The 17,815-nt window shown below is 46.5% G+C and overlaps 1 protein-coding gene across 1 annotated transcript in view; it reads right to left on the reverse strand.

The window, feature by feature from the left end:
* Positions 1-1,024: 1,024 nt before the first annotated feature.
* The window catches only part of CHAC2 (ChaC glutathione specific gamma-glutamylcyclotransferase 2), a 62,773-nt gene continuing 45,982 nt past the window's right edge, over positions 1,025-17,815 (reverse strand). Inside the window, exons 2-3 of the mRNA XM_063918656.1 lie at positions 10,116-10,151; positions 1,025-1,882 (exon numbers count right to left, since the gene is read on the reverse strand). Of these exons, the coding sequence (XP_063774726.1) occupies positions 1,499-1,882; positions 10,116-10,151 (420 nt within the window). The 3' untranslated portion in view covers positions 1,025-1,498. The remainder of the gene's footprint in view (positions 1,883-10,115; positions 10,152-17,815) is intronic.

A 17,815-nucleotide genomic window follows, 5' to 3' on the forward strand; every position in this document is an offset into this window, starting at 1 on the left:
AAATTCTACAAATTTGATACCCTGGCTGAGGAGGACCTGGAGTTCTCTCATTCGGTGCTACAGAGTCATCCGCACTCTCCCGCCCGTTTGGGAGCTTTGGTATAATCCCCATGGTCCTTACGGAGTTCCCAGCATCCACTAGGACGTTAGAGAAAATAAGAATTTACTCACCGGTAATTCTATTTCTCGTAGTCCGTAGTGGATGCTGGGCGCCCATCCCAAGTGCGGATTGTCTGCAATACTTGTAAAAAGTTATTGTTAACTAAAGGGTTATTGTTGAGCCATCTGTTGAGAGGCTCAGTTGTTTTCATACTGTCAAACTGGATATAGTATCACGAGTTGTACGGTGTGATTGGTGTGGCTGGTAAGAGTCTTACCCGGGATTCTAAATCCTTCCTTATTATGTCAGCTCGTCCGGGCACAGTGTCCTAACTGAGGCTTGGAGGAGGGTCATAGTGGGAGGAGCCAGTGCACACCAGGTAGTCATAAATATTTCTAGAGTGCCCAGCCTCCTTCGGAGCCCGCTATTCCCCATGGTCGTTACGGAGTTCCCAGCATCCACTACGGACTACGAGAAATAGAATTACCGGTGAGTAAATTCTTATTTTTTTTTGTTTAAACCATTTTTTTTTTTGCATTAATATTTTATAAAAAATAAAAAGTAATCTTGCTTATTATATTAATACTCTGCTATCTAGAAACCTTGATCAACCATATTTTAAAATGCTTTCTAACATTAAAAACCCAACGTTGGATGTTAATTTTAGAAAGCATTAAAACATGGCTGATCAAGGTTTCTAATAGATAGCAATGTTTCACAGTATTAATATAATAAGCATGATTCAAATTAATACAATTTAAACTAAAAAAAATGGTTTAAGCCAAAAAAGGGTTTAAAAAATAAATAAAATTTTATATATATATATATACCAGTGCCATTAACAAGGGCTATCAGCAAACCAGAGGGGAAAAAAAATACCAATGCAGAGGATAAATAACATTATAAAATGTGGAAACAGAAACATTTCAAGGATAGTCAAAATTTTATCATCTCAATGCACAACGTTATGCGAGTGCGCGCTACAATGACCAAGTGCACTGGATTTTCCATTTAACCAGCGAAGATAATTTTCTTAGCATGAAACGTTCTCAAGTAATGCTACAGTTCAGTTTATATTTTTTTTTTCAAGTTATTTTATATCGTACAGTAGTAGGATTTGTGCAAAATATGACCATCTTTGCAGTACTCAATTCGTGCTTGCCGGATCAGCAAGCACTGGAGCTAAAATCTACGCCACCTTTTAATATGTGGCTTTAATAAATACTGTGTTTTAAAAACTTTAAGGTTTTAAAACCTCCGAGAGAAACATTTGCATATAAAATTTAAATATTTCCATAACTCATTTCTAGCTAAGAATAAATAAAAGCTATACCTATTGTACACATATCTCCATTTCTATGGATAAAAGTTTGTGGCAATAGCACATAGCGTTTGCAATTATATACAATTTAGATTTTGGTATCTCTCCAAACGTTCCCTCACTAACTTTTCTAAAGAAAAAAGATGCTCATCCGCATCTTCGGGAACGAGGTCCCTGAGTGAATTGGCGAGTTCAAACAGGTATTCCGTATTTTTCCCACTGGGCCCGACGGCATTAAAAATCTGTTCTGCGATGTCTTCTAGGGGAGCAGGGCCGAGGTAGTTAGGATTATCACATGTTCCGATATACAGAAGTACATTGAATGGTTTTATTGAAGGATCTTTCGGGTAAAAGACAACAGTGGTAGTCCTGTAGCCTCCTTTCTCTCGGAAATCAAGATAAGCTTTCACTTCTTCCTCCTTTCCCTCTGGCAGTCTGTAGGCAACACCCCATACGCAGCCCTGTTGAGATAGAAGGTGACCATTATTTTTGAACCCTTGAACAGAATACTTGCATGACTTGTCGTGGTGCATCCATGTGATGGCTTTCTTGTGGCACAATGACTGGCACTATGTTTTTGTAGAACTGGAGACCTGGGTATGATAAGATGCAGTCATAGAATCTTGCTTGTGGCAAGAGTGGACTTCTTAGATCTTACTACAACCAGGTAACACTGGACCTGTAAGAAGAGCCATCACACAGCATCACCAACCCAATGCACCCAGGGTACCACATAGGGATTTGCAGAGTATTGCAATGAACGTGGAGCAGTACAAGAGGAAAACAAGGGGTATATTTACTAAAGTGCAGGTTTTTAGAAGTGGATACATTTCCCACAGCAACCAATCAGATTCTACTTACTGTTTATCTAGCACCTTCTAGGAGATAATAGCTAGAATCTGATTGGTTGCTATGAGCAACATCTGCACGTTAGTAAATATACCCCCAAGTCGGACGCATTAAAAAGACAGACGGAAGATGACTGCTACAGTACACTGGGAAAGTTTGCAGCCATGTCTTTATGGAACCAACACACGTTTCTCTAGCCACAGGCATTTTCACCCTTAAGGATACTAAGTAGCCATAAATACTTATCTCCCCCCACCTTTTGTACCTTTTAAATGCCATCCTCCAAGTGGTGTTTAGATTGTATGTTGTTTGCAGGCAGAGCCGGCGCAACCTGCTCAGCAAGGGTATGCAGTGCAGGGAGGCGCCAGTCTGAGGAGGCACTCTCTCCACTCTACTACCCTGCTGTTGCTGCCGGCCTCCGCTGCGCCTGTCACATTGTATGATAGACGGCTGCAGCGGCAGCAGGAAGTGCAGCTCTCAGTGTCAGGTCCCTCCGGCTCCCTCCTCATTCCTCCCTGCTGCATCTGTCAAGCTCTATGACAGGCAGTGGCACTGGCAGCTTCAAGCTGATCTCCCGTGTAAGTGCCGCACACTACCCCCTCTCCCCTCTTGTGTACATGTTTAAAGGGGCACTACTACTACTGTGGGCATTATGTGTGGCACTACTACTGTGGGCATTATGTGTAAGAGGCTGTGTAGCGTAACATGTATAAGAGGCATTACTGTTTAGCTTAACGTGACTAAGGGGCACTACTGTGTGACTTAACGTGATTTATGGTCACTACTGTGGCGTAATGTGAATAAGGGGCACTACTATGTGGTGTAATATGAATCAGCAGCAGTATCTGTGGTGTGATGAGAATAAGATTGTGCTACTGCGTGGCGTAATTTGAATTAGGGGCACTATTGTAGGACCACTCCCCTTACTTGTGAGACCACATCCCTTTTTTGCAGCATGCTCCGTCACTTTATTACATATGGAAGGGTGCAAATTTATTGTTTACAGGGGGACGCCAAACACCCTAGCACCGTCCATGTGTGCAGGATTCATACACCTTTGTTTTTAATGTTTGTAGTTATGCTCCATTTGTATTTCAACCATTTGAAATCAAACGGTTTCTAAAAAAGAAATAAAAAAAAAAAAATAGGATTTTAATTACCTACCGGTAAATCCTTTTCTCGTAGTCCATAGAGGATGCTGGGGTTCCATTTAGTACCATGGGGTATAGATGAGTCCTTTGGGAGCCACTGGAACTTTAAGAGTTTAACAGTGTGGGCTGGCTCCTCCCTCTATGCCCCTCCTACCAGCCTCAGTCTAGAAACTGTGCCCGAGGAGACGGACATACTTCAAGAGAAGGAAATACAGATAGTGGTGAGATTCACACCAGCTCACATCGAATCGATAAAATCAAGCTGACCAGCATGCAACATGGAGAAACCATGCTAACCAGCATGCACCATGAAGAAATCATGCAAAACCGCATGAAACATGAAGAAACCATGCTAACCAGCAGGTACCATGAAGAAATCATGCCAACCAGGATGAAACCTGAATAAATCATGCCAACCATACGAAGAAAACATGTTATCTAGCATGAAACAGGAAGCAACCATGCCAATCAGCATGTAACCTGAAGAAACCATGCTAACCATGCATGAAAGAGGAACAGCAACCGCTGAACCAATACTTAACCAAGTAGCAACGCAGGAAAATGAAGCACTGGGCGGGTGCCCAGCATCCTCTACGGACTACGAGAAAAGGATTTACCGGTAGGTAATTAAAATCCTATTTTCTCTTACGTCCTAGAGGATGCTAGGGTTCCATTTAGTACCATAGGGATGTACCAAAGGTCCCAGTACGGGAGGGAGAGTGCTGAGGATCCTGCAGAACGGAGTGACCAAACTTTAGGTCCTCAGATGCCAAAGTATCGAACTTGTAGAACTTCAGCAAACGTGTTCGACCCCGACCAAGCAGCTGGTCGGCAAAGCTGTAAAGCCGAGACACCCCGGGCAGCTGCCCAGGAACAACCCACTGTACGAGCAGAGTGGGCCTTAACAGATCTTGGACACAGCAGGCCTGCCGTAGAATAAGCATGCTGGATAGTAAACCCGATCCAGCGAGCAAATGTCTGCTTAGAAGCAGGACACCCAACCGTGTTGGGATCATAAAGGACAAACAGAGCATCAGACTACCTGTGACGAGAAATCCTCTTCACAGAAACTTTCAAAGCCCTCACAACATCCAAGGACTGTGAGGTAATTAAGGAGTCAGTAGCCACTGGCACCACAATAGGTTGGTGATGTGAAAAACCGACACAACCTTTGGAAGAAATTGCCGACACCTTCTGAGCTCAGCTCCATCTTCATGGAAAACCAAGTAGGGGCTCCTCCATGACAATGCCCCCAATTTCGACACCCGTCGAGCAGATGCCAATGCCAACAGTGTGACCACCTTCCAAGTTAGAAACTTGACGTCCACCTCCTGTAAAGGCTCAAACCAATCTGACTGCAGGAACTGCAGCACCACCTTAAAATCCCAATGTGTCGTAGAAGGCACAAAGGGTGGCTGGATGTGCAGAATCCCTAAAAGAAAGTCTGAACCTCAGGGAGAGCAGCCAATTGTGTCTGTAAGAAAATAGACAAGGTCGAGATTTGGACCTTTATGGAGCCCAAGCGTAGGCCCACAACCACACCTGCTTGCAGAAAGAGGAGAAACCGTCCTAGTTGAAACTCCACCGTAGGAAACTTCTAGGATTCACACCAAGACACATACTTTTTCAAGTGCGATGGTAATGTTTAGACGTTACCCTCTCCCTAGCCTGTATCAGGGTAGGAATGACTTTGTACGGAATGCCCTTCCGAGCTAAGATCTGCCGTTCAACCTCCATGCTGTCAAACGTACCCGTGGTTAGTCTTGATAAGCGAACGGCCCCTGTTGCAGAAGGTCCTCGCAAAGAGGAAGAGGCCTCGGATCTTCCAGCAGTAACTCCAAAAGATTCGCGTACCAAGCACTTCTTGGCCAGTCCGGAGCAATGAGGATCGCCTAAACTCTTGTTCTTTTTATTAGCTTGAGAATCCATGGGATGAGTGGAAGTGGAGGGAACACTTACACTGACTTGAACACCCACGGAGATACCAGGGCGTCCACCGCCACTGCTTGTGGGTCTCGTGACCTGGAACAATACCTCCAAAGCTTCTCATTGAGGCGAGAGGCCATCATGTCTATCTGAGGTACATCACATCAGCTTGTTACCTCTGCGAATACCTCCGGGTAGAGGCCCCATTCTCCTGGATGGAGGTCGTGTCTGCTGAGGAAGTCTGCTTCCCAGTTGTCCACTCCCGGAATGAAGATTGCTGACAGCGCCTGCTTCTCTGCCCAGAGGAGGATTATTGTCACCTCTGACATTGCAGCCCTGCTCTTCGTTCCGCCCTCCCTGTTTATGTAGGACACCGCTGTGACATTGTTCGACTGAACCTGAACGGCTTGATCTCGCAGAAGATGTGCCGCTTGTAAAAGGTCATTATACACGGCCTTCAGATCCAGAATGTTTATTGGAAGGAGATTCCTGAACTGACCGCTTTCCTTGGAAGTTTTCCCCCTGAGCGACTGCTTCCCAACCCCTGAGACTTGCATCCGTGGTTAGATGAATCCAATTCTGAATCCCGAACCTGCGACCCTCGAGTAGGTGAGAAGTTTGCAGCCACCAGAGGCGTGAAATTCTGGCTTTGGGCGACATGCGTATCCGTGGTGCATGTGAAGAGGAGATCCTGACCATAAGACCAGGAGATCCAGTGGGAAAAACTGTGCAAGGAATCTTCCGTACTGTTGAGCCTCTTAGGAGGCAACCATCCTCCCCAGAAGGCGAATGCACTGATGAACTGATACTCGGGCTGGCATCAGGACATCCCGGACCATTGATTGGATCACCAACGCTTTCTTCACAGGTAGAAACACCCTCTGCACTTCCGTGTTGAGAATCATCCCCAGGAAGGAACGCCTCCTTATCGGCTTCAAATGCGAAATTGGAAGCTTCAGGATCCACCCAAGATCCCGGGACAGTTGATTTGAGAGAGCAACACTCTGTAACAACATCTCCCTGGAGGATGTTAAGGTCGCCCAGATATGGAATTATGGCCACTCCTGGTTTGTGGAGCGGGAGTATAAAGGCTGCCATGGCCCTGATGAACACCCCCGGTGTTGCGTAGAAGCCAGGTTCAGTGTTTGGAACTGGAAGTGACATAGTTGTAGTGCAACCTTAGATAGGCCTAGAGAGGCGGCCAGATTGGAATGTGAAGTACCCACCGATATCCCGGGATACTAGGAATTCCTCTACATCTATAGCAGAGATCACCACTCCCAGACTCCATCCCGAATTGAACACCCACCGGTAGGGAATCAATGACCCCAGGTTTGAATAGTAACCAGTTACGTAAATGAGGTGGAACTGGAATAATGACATTAGTTTGACAAATGTTATGATAGCTTCCAGCAGTAGTACACTTTCTGCCTGAGAAGCTAGTAAGCCTGATTTGAATAATCTGTGAGGCAGAAATACTAGAAATTCTAGTCTGCACCCCTGGGCAACCCAACTGTTTCCAGGGGTCTAGGCAGGATATCGCCCAGATGTGTTACTGAATCTTAGTTTTGCTCCCACCTGCCTGATCCCCAGGCAGTGAAGTCCACCGACAAACCAAAGGGTTTGAAAAAGGCCGAATATGAAATCCGTCCCTGGGAACCTGGCGGCGCAGGTTTTCTGGATTTCCCCAATGTCCTCTAAAGGAAGTGGAGGAATATGTGGAATCACATTCAAAGGAATTTGAAGTGTAGGTCTAGGATATAATTTCCTGGTCTGTGCAGCTGCGGAAGGAAGACATACCAACTTACCCGCAGTTGACATGGATAATCACGTATCCCGTGCGTCCCAAAAGGGCGTTACCTGTGAAGGGTGGACCTGTCATACCTTACTCGGATTCTGTATCTGCAGTCCATTGGTGTAGCCACCGCCCCCTGTGTGTCGAAACTGCCAGAGCAGTGGTCCCTGCGTTATGCAGGTCTATCTCCTTCATGGCGTCTAGCCGTGAAGCCTGTAAAATCCTGTATGTGACATAGAAACAAGTACAAGTCACTTCTACACATAGAATCTAAATCATCAAGTAAGGAGCCTGACCACGTTACAATAGCCCCAGAGATGTACGCAAAAGTGGGTCTCAGAGTCACACCTGCAGCAGTGTACAGTATTAGAGATTAGTCTCAATAGGTGATCAGCCTTTATGGAGGATGTACCAGGGTCAGGTAAGACAACCATATTTGACAATTTAGACACTCTATAGGGATGTGGATAATAACTCTGGGTGTACTCAGGTTTTCCCAAATAAGGAGTTCAATGCCCTACACAGTGGGAAGACATTCATTATATACATATAATAATATTCCTCATCCCTAATAGCCTCAAATATATGTTGGACCTCTCATATATATGCATTATATGGACAAGTGTACGCTTTCTAGGGTACGGAGTTGGGGTGAGAGGCACAGCAGTGGGAACTGAAACCCCACACTTCTCAAAACTGCGGCTTCTACCCAGTATGGGATATATTTGAAGCAATATATATTAAAGTACACCTTATGGAGGCCACCCCAGGGGAAACTGCCACCGAAGCCTGAGATGTGTACAGTTTTGAGTATGGTATAGACTCTCCAGGAGAAGATATACATTCTGCAGTACAGGACAAAGTCCCTAAAACATAGTAAAGTGGATTACACATACACAGGAAAATGTCAACACAATTTCTCCCCCAGAATATCTTCAGAGAGTCACAGAGCAGAAGAAGCCAGCCACAGCGCGCCCTTATAGGCTTTTATAAAGATAAAAACCCCACTGACTAGCGTAACCTTAACAGGGTAGCTAGTACATAATATCACTCCCCCCTTGTTAATAACACCTTTTACCTCTTTGTAGTTATGTGCGTTCCCTGTCAGCGTGCGTCTGCAGGGAGAAAATGGCGCTGGTTAGTGCTGGATCCGCTCTGAGGAGAAGCTCCGCCCCCTGTAATGGCGCATCTTCCCGCACTTAGAGATTATTCTGGCCTGAGGTCATTTTTGCAGCAAACAGTGGGTTAGACCTTGAAAGCTATGTTTGACCAGTGTAGGGTATCGCGCTGGCTCGGGACGCCCCCTCACAGCGCTGTACACAGTGTGCCGCTGAGCCTTCCGGAGCGCAGCCTATTAGAGCTTCGCTCCCACCCTTGTGCCGCCATTCTCGCTGGGGACCCGCTTAATGGGTCAGATTCACCACTCTTCTTTCTTCTGGCTCTGTTAGGGGGTGGCGGCATGCTGCGGGAGTGAGCGGTCGCCTCGGGCAGCTAACGATCATCACCCTCAGGAGCTCTGTGTTCTGTCAGCGGAGATAGTGGCCATTAACCTTCCTGGGTGGGACACTACTCCCCCCCCCTAAGTCCCACGAAGCAGGGAGGCTGTTGCCAGCAGCCTGCCTGTAAAATAACAAATCTAGAAAACAATAAAACTAAGAAAACTCATAGGAGCTCCCCTAGCTGTGACCGGCTCCTCCGGGCACATTTTCTAAACTGAGTCTGGTAGGAGGGGCATAGAGGGAAGAGCCAACCCACACTGTTAAACTCTTAAAGTGCCAGTGGCTCCCAAAGGACCAGTCTATACCCCATGGTACTAAATGGAACCCAGCATCCTCTAGGATGTAAGAGATATACTAAAAGCTACTAGATAACTGATAGCATCTCAATGTTTGAGGGAGGCTATTGACAATGGCAGGAGATTTAGGGAATTTTATGCACTGAAACCCAATAACTCACTGATGTTGTATTATGTGATTTATATTATGTGGTTATTTAGGACTGTAAAACAAAAGCTAAAAAAGGGCATAACACAACCTGAAAGGGAGGTACTGCATAAACCACAGATCTGACAATCCAGGCTTAATATCTGAATAAACAAACACACAAACGGACTGGACATAGGAGGGGGCAATGGTGTGATAAGGACAACTTTAATTAACTGTAAAGCACACAGAAAGTGACAGAACAATCAGTGAAAACAACAATTAACCAGGGTTGCATGTGGATTTGTTCATCAACTGCTAGGCAGATTGTGACTGTATCTGGGTGGTTGGGCTACTGTACATATATTATGTGTATTGAAGTTCCACTAGTTCAGTAAATGTGCCTGTAGGCCAGCCTGCACCAATACAGCAAGCATTGCCTGTTCTTTAGTTTAGAAGCTGCACATGCATCAGATACTCCGGGTTTGCATGGTTTACGGAAAAAATATCTTCTGATTCTCTAAGCCAGTGTTTCCCAGGATCATCCTCAAGGCACAGTAACAGCCCAGTGTAAAAGTTTAAGGTTTAATGATATCCATGCTTGAGCACAGATGGTTAATTCAAAATAACGGCGCTTCTAATTAAGTCAACTGTCCTCAAGTGTGGCAAACCTTAAAACCAAGACTGTTAAGCCGGGTACACACCTAACGATGTGTGTACCCAGCTAATGAGACGGCCGATGTACTGATACATCGGCTGTCACGTACACACTGAACGATATATTCCGCCACCGCGCAATATATTGTTCACAGCCACATTCCAATGCATGCCACCCGGAAAACGACATATGGGAGCGCGCAGTAGTGGGTACACACTAGACGATGTGCCAGATATGTCAGTCCGATCTGTTGAATCGGACAACATATGGCCTAGTGTGTGTACCCAGCTTACATGTGCCTAAGGAACGGAGGTTGGGAAACCCTGCTCTGAACTGTGCAAGGTAAATGACATCATCAGAGTGGTCGCAGTTTCACATGTACAAAATATTTACCTCTGGATCCTCGACAAGTGTCACCACTCTTCCAGGCTGTTAAATATAAAAAAAAAAAAAGGAAAAAGTTATTGGAGTACACCAGACCACCAACAGCATGGCAAATGTGCATTTTTTACCTGCATACAATTGGAGGGAGCCATCATGTGACCTGGACAAATAGCCATAATAATATAGACTAAGGACCACTGAAAAGTATATGGGACAGTGCTCTCACTACTGTATAACTATTTGGTTAGTATAAGTCACTGAGAAGTTTTGTGACAAATGACAATAGTGTGTAGGCAAAAGCCTTTATATAGACTAAGTCATATAACCACAATCCAGAAATATACTGGCAGGTTAATTGGATCCCAGCAAAAAGTCAACCTAACGTGAATGTGTGTACATATGGTAGGTAATATAGATTGTAAGCTCCACTGGCGCAGGGACTGATGTGAATTGCCAAATAATCTCTGTAAAGTGCTGCGGAATACGTGTGCGCTATAAAAATAACTGGTAATAATAAAATTATCAGACCACTGAGCCCCCAGTAATTGCAGTGGCTTCCCATTGACTAATCACACGCTGCACAGGCAGTCTGGTCTGCAATCTGCAGATAGGGAGTGGCTTCCCGTGGTAAGCCACTCCCCTGCCTTTCTGCTCTAATATGCTTGTAGGGCTGTAGCCAATGGCAGTCCCTAGAAGCAGCACCTGAGAGGGCGGAGGATGTGCCCAAGTTTCCCTGTCAGCTGTAATGTGCTCTTAGAGGCTGCAGCTGATGCAGTCCCTAGAAGCCAGGCGCTTTTTATCCCGCCTTACATTAACAGACTGGTGCTGCCCAGACAGCCAGCGCTACGACAACCCCCCTCAGGATGATAGGTAGGAGCTGCCACTGCACACAACAGATTCCAGATGACTAATATAACTTCTAGGGGCCGATTCAGCATGAGTCACTATTGTGCTGAAACAGCCATGACGAGATTTCAGAACATGTGCGCATGCTGGTGTGCGCATGCGCGTACGCTGGTGTGCGCATGCGCAAGGTCTTAAACTGTGTTCTCTTCAGAATGCATTCTAAGTCCTGTTGGGGGGGGGGGGGCGGTGACGGGACATCAACGCCACGTTTTGTGGGCGTGGATGCACCATACGGGGGGGGGGGGGGGGGGGGGGGCGATCCGGGCAGTGCAGGCGTGTCCGCAGCGACTCAAAACATGGCGTCTCTCCGTCTGCCTACGCAGCTAGGCTGTGCAGGCAGGGGGCTACCCTTATCATGCGAGCACTTCGCTGCTGAGCAAAGCGTTCGCATATTAGCTGGGAGGGGGAGGGGCCTTTGCTAGGCATCCCCCTACATGCTAGTGAAGTGAATTGTAGTTGTGCGAATAATCGCGGAACTACGATTCATGCTGAATTATGACCCTAGTACAGTAGTTTCCTGAATGACTGCTGAAAGGATGACATCATACCTCACCATTAAACATCTAATTATTGCTTGTGTATTATAACATGTCTTCAAACCACATATTAGAGATGCTCCTTTTACCCCATGACAAGTCTCTCAAATGATGACATTTTTAATGGAAAACAATAAAGAAGAATGGTTTTTGTTCCATTATGCTATAAGTAATTACAATGACCAAGCATGCCCTCTCTGGTCGTAAGTGTACGTGTGATCAAAGGTGTATAACTCTACAGTGCTGTGTCGGCGTCATCTGTTGAGCATGTGCAGTGTGAATATGAATGTAAGCTCTCACGAGCAGGGCCCTCTTCCCTCATGTGCTTATCCTTTTTCTTACTTTAATAATCTTCAACTGCACCAAATCCAGCAGTCTTCTGCCACCTGATACTTATTCCAGTGTCATCTGCTTACGTAGCTATGTTTTGATTATTTATGTACTCTGTAATTTGGCGCTGCGGAACCCTTGTCACACCATATAAATAAAGGATAATAAAATAGTAATAATATACGCAAGCTGCACTCTGAAGACATGCATACTTTCAACACTGCATTAACTGTGTGCGTATATATATATATATATATATATATATATATATATATATATATATACACATACATACATACATACATACATACATACATACACCTCTTATTTCTACTTTATAAAAATACAAACCACCAAGCATACTCTATTTGAAGCATTTACGCTTGTCTGACTGTGCTTTTCATATATAATGCATGCAAAAATTATGCAGATTTCATTTAAGGTGCTACAATAATGCATGAAAGCAGGCAATCAGAATTAGCATTTAGCTACATATCAGATGCAGGTTTGATGGGTTGTGGATCACAGGGTCGACAGTAATAAGGTCGACCACTATTGGTCGACATGGCAAAGGTTGACATAATAAAAAGGTCAACATGTGAAATGTCGACATGGTTAAAAGGGGACACTGGAAAGGGCGACACTGGAAAAGGTGGACACATTTTCACGTGGAACCCCAATTAGTGTACCTCATTTGCTCACCATGCTATGGGCAAGATTATTATTCCTAATCGTAGTCCACGTGGGTGGTAAAGTATGAAAAATAAGATTTTACTTACCGATAAATCTATTTCTCGTAGTCCGTAGTGGATGCTGGGGACTCCGTCAGGACCATGGGGAATAGCGGCTCCGCAGGAGACAGGGCACAAAAGTAAAAGCTTTAGGATCAGGTGGTGTGCACTGGCTCCTCCCCCTATGACCCTCCTCCAAGCCTCAGTTAGGATACTGTGCCCGGACGAGCGTACACAATAAGGAAGGATTTTGAATCCCGGGTAAGACTCATACGAGCCACACCAATCACACTGTACAACCTGTGATCTGAACCCAGTTAACAGCATGATAACAACGGAGCCTCTGAAAAGATGGCTCACAACAATAATAACCCGATTTTTGTACCAATAACTATGTACAAGTATTGCAGACAATCCGCACTTGGGATGGGCGCCCAGCATCCACTACGGACTACGAGAAATAGATTTATCGGTAAGTAAAATCTTATTTTCTCTAACGTCCTAGTGGATGCTGGGGACTCCGTCAGGACCATGGGGATTATACCAAAGCTCCCAAACGGGCGGGAGAGTGCGGAGGACTCTGCAGCACCGAATGAGAGAACTCCAGGTCCTCTTTAGCCAGGGTATCAAATTTGTAGAATTTTACAAACGTGTTCTCCCCCGACCACGTAGCTGCTCGGCAGAGTTGTAATGCCGAGACCCCTCGGGCAGCCGCCCAGGATGAGCCCACCTTCCTTGTGGAATGGGCATTTACATATTTTGGCTGTGGCAGGCCTGCCACAGAATGTGCAAGCTGAATTGTACTACACATCCAACTAGCAATCGTCTGCTTAGAAGCAAGAGCACCCAGTTTGTTGGGTGCATACAGGATAACAGCAAGTCAGTTTTCCTGACTCCAGCCGTCCTGGAAACCGATATTTTCAGGGCCCTGACAACATCTAGCAACTTGGAGTCCTCCAAGTCCCTAGTAGCCGCAGGTACCACAATAAGCTGGTTCAGGTGAAACGCTGACACCACCTTAGGGAGAAACTGGGGACGAGTCCGCAGCTCTGCCCTGTCCGAATGGACAATCAGATATGGGCTTTTGTGAGACAAAGCCGCCAATTCTGACACTCGCCTGGCCGAGGCCAGGGCCAACATCATGGTCACTTTCCATGTGAGATATTTCAAATCCACAGATTTGAGCGGTTTAAACCAATGTGATTTGAGGAATCCCAGAACTACGTTGAGATCCCACAGTGCCACTGGAGGCACAAAAGGGGGTTGTATATGCAGTACTCCCTTGACAAACTTCTGGACTTCAGGAACTGAAGCCAATTCTTTCTGGAAGAAAATCGACAGGGCCGAAATTTGAACCTTAATGGACCCCAATCTGAGGCCCATAGACACTCCTGTTTGCAGGAAATGCAGGAATCGACCGAGTTGAAATTTCTTCGTGGAGCCTTCCTGGCCTCACACCACGCAACATATTTTCGCCACATGTGGTGATAATGTTGTGCGGTCACCTCCTTCCTGGCTTTGACCAGGGTAGGAATGACCTCTTCCGGAATGCCTTTTTCCCTTAGGATCCGGCGTTCAACCGCCATGCCGTCAAACGCAGCCGCGGTAAGTCTTGGAACAGACATGGTGCTTGCTGAAGCAAGTCCCTTCTTAGCGGCAGAGGCCATGAGTCCTCTGTGAGTATCTCTTGAAGTTCCGGGTACCAAGTCCTTCTTGGCCAATCCGGAGCCACGAGTATAGTTCTTACTCCTCTATGTCTTATAATTCTCAATACCTTGGGTATGAGAAGCAGAGGAGGGAACACATACACCGACTGGTACGCCCACGGTGTTACCAGAACGTCCACAGCTATTGCCTGAAGGTCTCTTGACCTGGCGCAATACCTGTCCAGTTTTTTGTTCAGGCGGGACGCCATCATGTCCACCTTTGGTCTTTCCCAACGGTTCACAATCATGTGGAAAACTTCCCGATGAAGTCCCCACTCTCCCGGGTGGAGGTCGTGCCTGCTGAGGAAGTCTGCTTCCCAGTTGTCCACTCCCGGAATGAACACTGCTGACAGTGCTATCACATGATTTTCCGCCCAGCGAAAAATCCTTGCAGTTTTTGCCATTGCCCTCCTGCTTCTTGTGCCGCCCTGTCTGTTTACGTGGGCGACTGCCGTGATGTTGTCCCACTGGATCAATACCGGCTGACCTTGAAGCAGAGGTCTTGCTAAGCTTAGAGCATTATAAATTGCCCTTAGCTCCAGTATATTTATGTGGAGAAAAGTCTCCAGACTTGATCACACTCCCTGGAAATTTTTTCCCTGTGTGACTGCTCCCCAGCCTCTCAGGCTGGCCTCCGTGGTCACCAGCATCCAATCCTGAATGCCGAATCTGCGGCCCTCTAGAAGATGAGCACTCTGTAACCACCACAGGAGAGACACCCTTGTCCTTGGAGACAGGGTTATCCGCTGATGCATCTGAAGATGCGATCCGGACCATTTGTCCAGCAGATCCCACTGAAAAGTTCTTGCGTGGAATCTGCCGAATGGAATCGCTTCGTAATAAGCCACCATTTTTCCCAGGACTCTTGTGCAATGATGCACTGACACTTTTCCTGGTTTTAGGAGGTTCCTGACTAGCTCGGATAACTCCCTGGCTTTCTCCTCCGGGAGAAACACCTTTTTCTGGACTGTGTCCAGAATCATCCCTAGGAACAGCAGACGTGTCGTCGGAAACAACTGCGGTTTTGGAATCTTTAGAATCCACCCGTGCTGTCGTAGAACTACTTGAGATAGTGCTACTCCGACCTCCAACTGTTCTCTGGACCTTGCTCTTATCAGGAGGTCGTCCATTTTCTTTGAAGAAGAATCATCATTTCGGCCATTACCTTGGTAAAGACCCGGAGTGCCGTGGACAATCCAAACGGCAGCGTCTGAAACTGATAGTAACAGTTCTGTACCACGAACCTGAGATACCCTTGGTGAGAAGGGCAAATTGGGACATGGAGGTAAGCATCCCTGATGTCCCGGGACACCATATAGTCCCCTTCTTCCTGGTTCGCTATCACTGCTCTGAGTGACTCCATCTTGATTTGAACCTTTGTAAGTGTTCAAATATTTCAGATTTAGAATAGGTCTCACCGAGCCTTCTGGTTTCAGTACCACAATATAGTGTGGAATAATACCCCTTTCCTTGTTGTAGGAGGGGTACTTTGATTATCACCTGCTGGGAATACAGCTTGTGAATTGTTTCCAATACTGCCTCCCTGTCGGAGGGAGACGTTGGTAAAGCAGACTTCAGGAACCTGCGAGGGGGAAACGTCTCGACTTTCCAATCTGTACCCCTGGGATACTACTTGTAGGATCCAGGGGTCCTGTACGTCCCCAGCGTCATGCTGAGAACTTGGCAGAAGCGGTGGAAGGCTTCTGTTCCTGGGAATGGGCTGCCTGCTGCAGTCTTCTTCCCTTTCCTCTATCCCTGGGCAGATATGACTCTTATGGGGACGAAAGGACTGAGGCTGAAAAGACGGTGTCTTTTTCTGCATAGATGTGACTTAGGGTAAAAACGGTGGATTTCCCAGCAGTTGCCGTGGCCACCAGGTCCGATGGACCGACCCCAAATAACTCCTCCCCTTTATACGGCAATACATCTTTGTGCCGTTTGGAATCTGCATCACCTGACCACTGTCGTGTCCATAAACATCTTTTGGCAGATATGGACATCGCACTTACTCTTGATGCTAGAGTGCAAATATCCCTCTGTGCATCTCGCATATATAGAAATGCATTCTTTAAATGCTCTATAGTAAATAAAATACTGTCCCTGTCAAGGGTATCAATATTTTCAGTCAGGGAATCCGACCAAGCCACCCCAGCGCTGCACATCCAGGCTGAGGCGATCGCTGGTCGCAGTATAACACCAGTATGTGTGTATATACTTTTTTGGATATTTTCCAGCCTCCTATCAGCTGGTTCCTTGAGGGCGGCCCTATCTGGAGACGGTACCGCCACTTGTTTTGATAAGCGTGTGAGCGCCTTATCCACCCTAAGGGGTGTTTCCCAACGCGCCCTAACTTCTGGCGGGAAAGGGTATACCGCCAATAATTTTCTATCGGGGGAACCCCGCGCCTCATCACACACTTCATTTAATTTATCTGATTCAGGAAAAACTATAGGTAGTTTTTCCACACCCCACATAATACCCTTTTTTGTGGTACTTGTAGTATCAGAAATATGTAACACCTCCTTCATTGCCCTTAACAAGTAACGTGTGGCCCTAAAGGAAAATACGTTTGTTTCTTCACCGTCGACACTGGAGTCAGTGTCCGTGTCTGTGTCGACCGACTGAGGTAAAATGGGCATTATAACGTCCCTGACGGTGTTTTAGACGCCTGGACAGATACTAATATGTTTGCCGGCCGTCTCATGTCGTCAACCGACTTGCAGCGTGTTGACATTATCACGTAATTCCTTAAATAAGCCATCTATTCCGGTGTCGACTCCCTAGAGAGTGACATCACCATTACAGGCAATTTGCTCCGCCTCCCAACATCGTCCTCATACATGTCGAGACACACGTACCGACACACAGCACACACACAGGGAATGCTCTGATAGAGGACAGGACCCCACTAGCCCTTTGGGGAGACAGAGGGAGAGTTTGCCAGCACACACCAAAAACGCTATAATTATACAGGGACAACCTTTATATAAGTGCTTTTCCCTTATAGCATTTTAATATATGTAGTCATATCGCCAAATCAGTGCCCCCCCTCTCTGTTTTAACCCTGTTTCTGTAGTGCAGTGCAGGGGAGAGCCTGGGAGCCTTCCCACCAGCATTTCTGTGAGGGAAAATGGCGCTGTGTGCTGAGGAGAATAGGCCCCGCCCCCTTTTCGGCGGGCTTCTTCTCCCGTTTTTCTGAGACCTGGCAGGGGTTAAATACATCCATATAGCCCCCAGGGGCTATATGTGATGTATTTTTAGCCAGAATAAGGTACTATCATTGCTGCCCAGGGCGCCCCCCCCAGCGCCCTGCACCCTCAGTGACCGCTGTTATGAAGTGTGCTGACAACAATGGCGCACAGCTGCAGTGCTGTGCGCTACCTTATGAAGACTGAAAAGTCTTCTGCCGCCGGTTTCTGGACCTCTTCACTTTTCGGCATCTGCAAGGGGGTCGGCGGCGCGGCTCCGGGACGAACCCCAGGGTGAGACCTGTGTTCCGA

The sequence above is a fragment of the Pseudophryne corroboree genome, chromosome 4, assembly GCF_028390025.1.
Source record: "Pseudophryne corroboree isolate aPseCor3 chromosome 4, aPseCor3.hap2, whole genome shotgun sequence".
In the NCBI taxonomy this organism is placed as follows: domain Eukaryota; kingdom Metazoa; phylum Chordata; class Amphibia; order Anura; family Myobatrachidae; genus Pseudophryne; species Pseudophryne corroboree.